At 50.3% G+C, this 10760-nt stretch overlaps 1 protein-coding gene across 1 annotated transcript; it reads left to right on the plus strand.

The window, feature by feature from the left end:
• The first annotated feature begins 9013 nt into the window (after positions 1–9013).
• LOC147990274 (uncharacterized) lies at positions 9014–10044 on the plus strand. The gene is made up of 2 exons (XM_087537807.1): positions 9014–9613; positions 9709–10044. Exons 1-2 carry the CDS (start codon positions 9014–9016, stop codon positions 10042–10044), a joined length of 936 nt encoding a protein of 311 aa, XP_087393933.1.
• Positions 10045–10760: the final 716 nt, after the last annotated feature.

The raw sequence follows: 10760 nt of genomic DNA on the forward strand, positions 1-10760 counted from the left end.
CAACAAAACTCTGCATCACCCCCTTTATAAGTAGATGGAAGCACATGGTGTTGTTGCGCCAACTCTCCCCTGGAACTGTTTATGCTTTTTGTTAATCTAATGCCGCTGGTAAAATTAAGTAATGCCACTCTCGGAATTAACTACTGAATATTAGTTCAAAACTGCAACACTTGTTAGGGATTGGCGGGATTACCATATTTGTGGCCGCATGTTTCATCCTCCTTTATTGGCTAGTAATTGATTCCTTTTTTGCCTCTGTTAAAACAGGGATATCTATTCAACTTGTTGCTATTGTAGATCGGATTTCCATATATGTGTTGAGATCTCTTTTAGGTCTTCCTCACGACTTGTTTCAAATTTTGGTCTTGAAAGGTCAGTACCGACTTTCAGTACCGACTTTCCTCAGAATTAACTACTGAATCTTAGTTCAAAACTGCAACACTTGTTAGGGATCGGCTGGAGTACCATTTCTGTTAGGGATCGGCCGGAGTACATGTTTAAGAAATGTATTGTTCAGATAATGTCTCTGTTATTATATATCAGTTACAGTGTTTTACAAATGGTACTATCCTGCTTTGTAATTATTTCTACATGTTTAACCAAGGTATTGTTAAGATAATGTCTCAGTTAAAATGAATTAGTCGCATTGTTTTAGGAATGGTACTTTTTTGCTTTGTCGTTCTTTATACATGTTGAAACAAGGCATTGTTAAGACAATATCTCAGTTAATATGAATGAATCACACCGATGGAGAATTGCTACTCTCCTGCTTTTTTCCCATTAAGATAAGGTAGATCAGTAGATGTTTTTCTTCTGGGAGTACAAGTCATCAATCATTATTTCTTAGTAATTGTTTCCCTTATACCTATTGTTGCTTGCAGGGATATCAAAATTAAAGCTCGGTTTTATTCCGACTTTGATTTTAGTTGAACTGCGCAAAAGGAGCCAATGTGTCTAAGGCAAACTGCTGCATTAGTGGGTCCAGTTGGTTTTACCACTTTGCAGAAAGAAGCAGTCACAGTTTGCGCTACATTATAGAAGGAATGATCGAGAAGCTTTACAGAGTATTAGTAGATGCCGGTGACATGACTAGTCTGCAGAGAGCATAGGCAACTCTACAACACGTGGAGTGCATGGGCAAAAAGTGCCGAAACAAGTACAAGAAGCCATGACAGGACTCCAAGTCTGTCAATGTCATTCCAAGCAACAATGATGGGGCATCTGGGTATGGTAATCTGTTTAGCGTACTTTCAGTTTGTTAGTCCACCAATTGGTTGGTTGACACTGGGGCCTATATTCATGTGTGTGCTGATGTGTCTTTGTTTTCTTGTAGCATATAAATAAGAAATCCACAAGGATGTCAGCTTGATTTTAGTGGAACTGCACAAAATGTTCATATGGTTCGTGTCCTCCATAATACTTCATAATGCACAATACATCGAATGGTTCTCTAATCATTCGTCGTCACCTTAGGCCACCGGACTATCAGATGACAAACTGATGACAAACCCTGCCCGTTCCACAATCATAGGCATTACATATTTTGAATGGGAAAAGCTTGTCAAAGTTTAATCATTGATGTTAGCAAGAAGACATTAGTTTAATATATTTGAATTGGAAAACCTTGTCAAATTTTGCTCATTGATGTTAGCCAGAAGACATGCATTTGATATTTTTGAGTGGGACACCCATTGCTATGAGCAACGTCGATCGTTTTTTCCTATTCCTGTCTTCAGTTCAGAAGTAAATATTTACTCTGCTAAGATGCATAGTCACATGAATGTTGACTTATGTAAGGTATTTTAAGAGTTTGTTCTGAATGTTGTCTATGTAATGCCAGGCCTTGTGAGTTTGATTGCAAAGTTGAGCTTGGAACGTTGTGGCATTCGGCATCACGAGCTGTTCACCATGCCTCCTGAGAATAATGCTTCATATTGTTTTGCATGTTGAGCTAATGCATGTGATTTGCATATTAAGAAGATCATACTCTTCTGTTGTTTCTGTGCTTAAGAAGGTCATTGTCTTATGTTTCATTCATAGCCTATACGACAACTCGGGTAGGTTAGAGGTGAAACCATATGATCTTCCAACCAACTCATCATCTTAGGTCGTGATTGGATTGTCGTTTTCCAACCAAAACCGCTTATAAAACTGACGCTTGTAAATAAAAGCAGATGGTCTCGGGCGAAGTGTTTGGTTGGTCGATTTTGACTAGTAAAATATACACTGGTCTCTCAAATTACACGTGTAACTCGCCGGTTTTCGTTACAGACCTCAGGCCCTCGGTTTCATTATGCTTGTATTTTACGCGTTGTTTCAAATGAAGAGTAAATTACACTTGTATCTTAATACAGGTGTGAAATAAACCAGAGCTCCCAAGCGCGGCCTTACCGTTTCATGCCATCTCAGTCTCTCGAACGTGCTCATAGGTGTACGATGATCTTGTCTTCCTGAATAAGCAGCGGGCGCTGTATCAGACCATCCGTAGGGCCCGCGAGGCCCTCTCCGTCGTCCTTCGAGCTGTTGCTCTCGCCGTGGTGCCGAGCATTGTCAACATGGTCAACGAACATGAGGATTCAGGATATGACTTTATTTTGACTGGATGACAGTAGGGACCCACTAGGGTCATAGTCGTATGTACGCAAGTGCCTCCTTATTATGTACAGCTATATTTTTTGCTTCCTCCTGGTTTCCTGACATCACGGTCCCACACCATTCTCAACCTATGTAGTCAATAAACAAGAGAATTGCACAAGGAGCGGCTGACAGCTGGGACCAAGCAGCTCGAGCAGTATTTGTGTTTTTGGGGTGTGAGCACTGCATACTTTTTCTTGAGTGATGTTTTCGTTGATGTTCAGTGGAGAGCAGGGTATTAACTGGGCAGGCTGCGGCCCGTCTAGCCCAGGCTAGATATCCAGCCCAGATATTAATTTTTTTCAAGCTGAAAATGGCTAGCCCAGCTATACTTTTTTTAGGAATACCCAGGCAAGGTCAACTTGTTATTCTCCGCCCCGCTGGGCTACAAATCTTTCCTAGGAGGGATGCATTAGGCTTAACAAGAAAATGGGCTTTAAGAAATAATAAATGGGATGTAATTATAAAAACTGGGCTATAACTACAAAACAATGCACCAAACATGTAATTAGTTTATAAAATATTATTTTCGGATTTTGAAAATTTTAATTTCATTAATTGTTGCGTGTGCAATGTTTCGTTATATTGAAATTGTATTTAATCTGACTAGAAATTTCGTGATCGCATCAAAATGTGGGAAATTTTATTGAATTCTGTTTTTAACATTTCGTTGAAATTATCAATCATTGTCCTAGCTAGAAAATGGGTTGTACTTTTAACAAACTGTAAATGGGTTGTAGTAAATTTTATTAGAATTCAAAAATGGGTTGTACATTCTTACAAATCTCAAATGGGCTATAAGTTCTCTGCCACACACTTGTGGGCCTGCTAAGTTGACGCGTCCCCTCAAAAAAAGTTGACGTGTATGCAAGGCTTTATCAACTTATAGTCAACACACGGTTCTAGCAACAGTGGCCGTTGGATGTCCATCCAACGGATGTCGTGCTTCTTCTTCAATCTCGGATATTCTAGCTTCACCCGCCCAAAAAATGATTCCTCCCCCTGACATCTGGGGCGCACCGTTTCGGAGGCTGACCTGTGGGCCTACTAAGTTGACGCGTACCGAGGGCTTTGTCAACTTAGTCAATATAAATGATTCTAGCTGCAGTGACAGTACGATGTCCATCCAACGACCGTCGTGCTTCTTCAACCTTTGGTATTCTTGCTCCAGCCTCCCAAAGCAGTGCCGGTCATGCCGCCTGCTCCTGCCTCCCGTGGCCGGCTGTGCTGCCGCGGAGGCCTCACAGCCCCTACTACTCCCACCGCTGGCCAGGCCCTGCGGCAATGGCATCCTCACACCGCAGCCAAACCAGTGAACCCTCGTACTCCTCTCCGTGTGGGCATCCACTTCCACGTCTTCCCCGGTTATGTGTCGTCCCCTTCCTAGGCCTCACCGTCGTCCACCGCCTTGGTGCTCTCGGCACGGCGTGGTCAATGTGGTCAACGCCGACTTCCATCGGAAGAGTACTGTACGTGGAGAGGCTGATAGCTGGGTCCACGGCCGCAGCAAGGAAGTGCCTCCTTATTACACGGAAATAATTATTCCTCCACCTGACAGTAGGGACCCACCGGACGGGCCACCGTATTTCGTGAAAAAAGGTTTCCCCCTGACTGCTGGGACCCACCAGCTACATCTTTGCACGCAAGTAGTGCGTCCATATTACGGGCAAAAAAATGATTCGCCCCTGACTACTGGGACCCACCAGCTACATCTTCACACACAAGGAAGTGCGTCCATAATACGGGCAAAAAAATGATTCGCCCCCTGACTGCTGGGACCCACAGCTACATCTTCGCACGCAAGGAAGTGCCTGACAGTCGGGACCCACCTGGTCAAAGCGTACGTAGCGCTGTCATTCTGGTCGCGAACGTGTACGTACATACTGGTCAATCAGTCTGTTAGTAGGCTGCAGCGATGAACCGTGGCCGTGCAAGGAAGGGCACGTGTGGTAGTAGAGGCGCGCACGTAGCATGCACACGTACGTACATCGGCCAGGGTGCAAGAAAGTAAATACGGACACGTACGTACATACGGGCGGGGTCTCGAATGCCTACTCGTGCATACGTACGGCCAGGGCTCGTGTACATGGCTGGGTCAGAACGGAGAAACTGCATCGTCGTCGTGTTCATCGGGAGCCAACCGGCTTGGACGGAACAGGGGATGGAAACGAGGCCTGGCGTACCGTAGAACGGAGGAAACGGCCTTGTGTTCGACCGGCCACGGTCGAAACAGGATCCTGTTCATCGGGAGGGGTCTGGCGTACCACAAAACGGAGGAAACGGACCTCCTACAGTGGATACGGGGTCCTGTTGATCGGGAGGGGTGTGGCGTACCGTAAAACGGAGGAAACAGACTTGTGTTGGAGCGCTACGGTAGAAACAGGGGTCCTGTTCATCGGGATGGGTGTGGCGTACCGCAAAACGGGACTCCACGGGATACTGTTCATCTCCACCGTCGACCTCCTCCAGCCTCCACGGGCTACTGTTCATCCACCGTCGACCTCCTCCAGCCTCCACCTGCGACTATTCATCCACGGGCTCCTGTTCATCCAGCCTCCACCGGCTACTGTTCAACCAGCCCTCTCCACGGGGTCCTGTTCAATCATCCCTCCACGGGCTACTGTTCATCCAGCCCACCACCGGCTACTGTTCAACCAGCCCTCCACGGGCTACTGTTCAACCAGCCCTCCAGGGGCTCCTGTTCATCCATCCCTCCATGGGCTCCTGTTCATCCACCGGCTCGATCGATCGGGGTACTGTTCATCCAGCGGCAACCGCCTCTACTACCACGGGTTCCTGTTCATCCAACCCCCACGGGGAACTGTTCATCCAAACCCCCCAACAACACTCACTATTCATCCAGAGGCAACATCGATCGGCTTCAGTTAGCAGCAGTAGTGAAGGAATCGCTCGATTGGGTTCAGTTAACAGCCATCGATCGATCGCTCGGGTTTAGTAACACATAGTCTGCAGTGCAATCACTCAGGTTCAGTTAGAGCCCAATGCCTTGCTCGGGTTCAGTTAGAGCGCAACGCCTCGCACACACGCTGTACATATGAGAGAAACGCGCATCGCTTGGCCCCCGACCAGCCACCGTAACCGGGAGCTCCCCGATATTTTCCTTGCCCTCGCTTCTACCGTGGTTTTTTCTGTCATGGACGGCCCAAAGAATGTCATGCAGCTGCATCTCCGGCCCGCCCAGGACGAAAAGCCCATTTTCTGTCATGATTTTTTGTCATACAAGTAGGACCCCACCACATCTATGATGATACCGGGTTTTGTCAGAATTATTGTCACAGAAATGTCATAAGTATGACAGAGAACAATTCCGTTCGGCCCAAAATGTCACGGATGTGTCTTTTTTTTGTAGTGCATGTACCCTCGTAGACAGAAAGCGGAAGTGTTTTACAACGCGGTTGATGTAGTCGAACTTCTTCTAGATCCGACCGATCAAGCACCGAACGTACGGCACCTCCGAGTTCTGCATACGTTCAGCTTGATGACATCCCTCATCCTCTTGATCCAGCAAAGGTGTTGAGGAAGAAGATGAGTTCCGTCAGCACAATGGCGTGGTGACAGTGATGGTGAAGTGATCCACGCAGGGCTTTGCCTAAGCACTACGAAGATATGACCGGAGGCGTAAACTGTGGAGGGGGGCACCGCACACGGCTAATGATTGTTGTTCTAGGCACCCCCTCCCCACGTATATATAGGTGGGAGGGGGAGGGGAGCAGCCATGGGGCGCCCCAAGTAGGAGGAATCCTACTTGGGGTCCTATCCCAGTTCGCCCCCCTTCCTTATTTCACTGGAGAGGAAAAGGGAAGAGGGAAGGGAGGAAGGAAATGGGGGGCGAACCCCCTCTTCCTTCTCCAATTCGGCCTCCTGCCTAAAGGGGGGCACGCAACCCCTTGTGGGCTGGTGTGCTCCCCTCTTATAGCCCATAAGGCCCATTATCCCCCCCCGGGGTTTCCGGTAACCCCCCCGGTACTTGATGTCGCTTGAAGCTACGTCGGTATTTCCCCAAAGAGGAAGGGATGATGCAGCACAACGGCGATAGGTATTTCCCTCAGATATGAAACCAAGGTTATCAAACCAATAGGAGAACCAAGCAATACAACGTAAATAGCCCCTGCACACAAATAACAACACCTCGCAACCCAACATGTTAAAGGGGTTATCAATCCCTTTCGGGTAACGGCGCCAGAAACGATGCGTGGACGGGAGATAAATTTGTGATAGATAATACATCGCAAATAAAATAAAGTGCAACAAAGTATTTTTGGGGTTTTGGTTTAATAGATTTGAAAATAAAAGAAAATAAAAAGTAGATCGCAAAGGCAAATATATGAGAAAGAAGACCCGGGGGCCGTAGGTTTCACTAGTGGCTTCTCTCGAGAAAAATAGCAAACGGTGGGTAAACAAATTACTATTGGGCAATTTATAGAACCTCAAATACTTGTGACGATATCCAGGCAATGATCATTACATAGTCATCACGTCCAAGATTAGTAGACCGACTCCTGCCTGCATCTACTACTATTACTCCACACATCGACCGCTATCCAGCATGCATCTAGTGTATTAAGTTCATGGAAAACGGAGTAATGCAATAAGAACGATGACATGATGTAGACGAGATTAGTTTATCTATGGCGGTAGATATACATCCCATCTTTTTTATCCTTAGTAGCAACGATACATACGTGTCGGTTCCCTTTCCGTCACTGGGATCAAGCACCGTAAGATCGAACCCACTACCGGGCACTTCTTCCCATTGCAAGATAAATAGATGAAGTTGGCCAAACAAAACCCAAATATCAGAGAAGAAATACGAGGCTATAAGAGATCATGCATAAAAGAGATCAAAGAAACTCAAATACTTTCATGGATATAAAAAGATAGATCTGATCATAAACTCAAAGTTCATTGTCGGCGTCCTGGGAACGGGGGTACCCAGACTTGCCTACATGCGGCCCAGAGCGTGGCTCCACCAGTGGCCCGGTACGGCCCATCTTCATCAGCAACCATTCAAGACCCTCGTGAGGGGCCAAGGCCAGGCGGGCGCTAGTGGGCACAGAGTACTCGTTGCCTCTTTGTGCTAAAGGGGCAAGCCCAGGCGGGCGCTAGTGGGCACAGAGTACTCGTTGCCTCTTTGTGCTAAAGGGGCAAGCCCAGGCGAGGAGTCTTGAGGCATCAGGAAAAGGTTTCCATATTGGTGCAACGAGACCAAGCCCAGCAGGACGGCATGATGGAGGTCACCGCGAAGCCCACAATGGCGTCACCGCCAGAGTCTTTGCTAGGCGAAGACCGGCTTTTGTCAGGATAACTTGTACTAGCTGTCCCCCTTCAAACTGGCCATTGTGGGATCCCTTCCCGCCTAATATTTGGGAAGAGGACCAGGGCCTATATAAATAGGACTAGCCAGCACCTTAGCAAGAGGGGGGAGATCGAGACCACCCTTGCACATACAAGCTCACCAAGCTCAAGAACACCTCTCCTCAGGAGGCTGTTCTTCCCCTGTACTGTTCATCATCAACCTACAAGGCAATCCACCACACCACACTGGAGTAGGGTATTACACCACAACGGTGGCCCGAACCAGTATAAACCCTCATGTCTCTTGTTCCCCGGGTTCGGCGAGTTAGGCTTTGAGATCGTTGCGAGGGCGAGCTAGAGAGAGAGAGATCTTCGTGTGCACCCCAGTGTTCGAACCTCAAGGGTTTGCCGGAACCCAGAATCTGACATTTGGCGTGCCTAGTAGGGGTGTGCTGAAGTTCCACTCCTCCGCCGGCTCCACTTCCCCGTTCGGTCCCCATGGCCGGCACTGCTCCACCGACTGGATCAACGGGCGACCATGACGGCGCCAGGGGGGCTCAGGGCCTTCACCCCCGCCTTACGACAGGTGCGGTGGCCGCCAAGTTCAGGCCGGAGATGCCGCCTCGCTTTGATGGCGCGACGGATCCGTCGACCTCCATGCTGTCTTACGAGGAGGCCGTCCTGGATGCGGGAGGCAACAACAAGGTCATGGCTAGTTGGTTCCCCATGGCCCTCGCTGGCGCGCCACGCGCTTGGTTGCTCAACCTGCCAGGATCCGCCATGGCTTCTTGGGAAGAGCCGCGCGGCCTTTTCGTCGTGTGCTACGCGGCACCGGCGCCTGTCGCCGTCGCGGCCCTCCTCGGCGGCTCGAAGCGCCACCCACGGACCGCCACGTCAAGCAGTTCTTCCGCCAGATCGGCACCGCATCTGTACGGCAGGGAGCCCCTCCAGGATGGGCGGCGTCCAAGGCCGACCTCACCTTCGACTTAGGGGATCACCCCGCTACCACTGCCGGCTCAGGCGCGCTCCAATGCTTTGCACGCCCACCATCTGTCACGTCGCCATGACCAAGACACTCATCAATGGCGGAGCAGGCCTCAACGTGCTCTCCGTGGAAGCTTTCGGCTTGCTTCACGTACCGTATGGCCGGCTCCGCCCCACCAAGCCTTTCTCTGGGGTCGGCCACGGGTCCACCAGCCCCCTGGGGCAAATACGCCTTCCGATCACCTTCGGTACCCGGGACAACTACCGCACCGAGCTGATCGACTTCGACATCTCCCGCATTGACCTACCGTACAACGCCATCCTCGGGTACCCTGCATTAGCTCAGTTCATGGTAGCGACCCATCCGGCCTACAACCTCATGAAGATGTCGGGTAGCAGCGGCATCCTCACTGTGGCTGGAGACACCAAGGAGGCACTGGCGGCCCTCAAGCTCGCCTTCAGGGTCGCAGTGGCAGCGCGCCCGGCGGACGAAGCCGCCCCTGGGGTTAAGGAGGCCGCACCGGCGAAGAAGAAGCAGTTGTTTACTCAAGATCGGGACAAAATGAAGCAAGTCCCGGTCGAGGAAGATGGGTGCTTGGGAGCCACCTTCACCATAGGCGCCAACCTCGACCCGGGCAAAGAGGAGGCATTGGTAAAGTTCTTCTGCACGAACAAGGAGGTATTCGCCTGGGAGCCCAAGCAGCTGGTGGGAGTCCCCAGGGGGTAATTGAGCATCATTTAAGGGTGTGCCCCAATGTGCGCCCCGTGAAGCAGAAGGCGCGGCGGCAATCCACAGAGAAGCAGGCCTTCATCGTCCAAGAAACTCGCAAGCTAGAAGCAGCGGGTGACATTCGTGAGGTACGATACCCAGAATGGCTGGCAAACCCCGTCGTCGTCCCTAAGAAGGGCATAAAGGAACACATGTGTGTCGACTTCACCAACCTCAACAAAGCCTGCCCCCAAGACCCATTCCTGCTCCCGCGCATCGGCCAGATCGTCGACTCCACCGCCGAGTGCGACCTGCTATGCTTCCTAGACGCGTTCTCGGGCTACCACCAGATCAAGATGGCAGTGGAGTACATGGAGAAGATGGCCTTCTTGATCCCGTGAGGGGTATACTGCTACACCTCCATGCCGTTCGGACTAGGCAACACATGGGCGACCTTCCAGCGGTTGATGCACATCGCCCTGGGCTAGCAGCTAGGGAGGAACGCACAAGCCTATGTCGATGACATCGTGGTAAAATCTCGGGAAGCAAGAACCCTCATTCTGGACCTGGAGACCTTCACCAACCTGCGCCAGGTGGACCTGCGGCTCAACCCGGAGAAGTGTGTGTTTGGTTTCCCTTCCGGCAAGCTGCTGAGCTTCCTCGTATCGCATCGGGGGATCGAGGCCAATTCGGAGAAGGTCAAAGCAATAGAAGACATGAGCCCGCCGCAAACCCTTAAGGAAATGCAGAAGCTCGAGGGTTGCGTGACCTCGTTGGGGCGTTTCATCTCCAAGTTGGGGGAGCGCGCCTTGCCGTTCTTCAAGATGGTGAAGAAGAATGTCCCATTCAAGTGGACCCCAGAGGCCGACCTGGCGTTTCAAGACCTCAAGAGATACTTGACCAGCCCACCGGTGATGGTGGCGCCTCGTCCCCTTGAGCCCCTGGTGCTGTATCTGGCTGCCACGCCTCACTCAGCCATCGCGGTGCTGGTGGCCGTCCGGGAGGAGCGCCAGGCCAAGAGCACGTCGCATAATACCACACCCCTGGCCGAGACGACGCGGCACCAAGGCGACGCTACTAAAGCCACGACGACGCCCCATGACCAGGCCCTGCAAGA

This window comes from Triticum urartu, chromosome 1A (assembly GCF_056163025.1).
Source record: "Triticum urartu cultivar PI428250 chromosome 1A, HENAU_Tu73, whole genome shotgun sequence".
NCBI classification, from domain to species: domain Eukaryota; kingdom Viridiplantae; phylum Streptophyta; class Magnoliopsida; order Poales; family Poaceae; genus Triticum; species Triticum urartu.

Excerpts from the sequence above, each read along its gene's own strand:
- LOC147990274 (XM_087537807.1), top strand. The coding sequence starts at position 9,014 with ATGACCAAGACACTCATCAATGGCGGAGCAGGCCTCAACGTGCTCTCC. Across the intron at positions 9,614-9,708 it reads TCTTCTGCACGAACAAGGAG|AAGGCGCGGCGGCAATCCAC; the intron begins GTATTCGCCTGG and ends CCCGTGAAGCAG.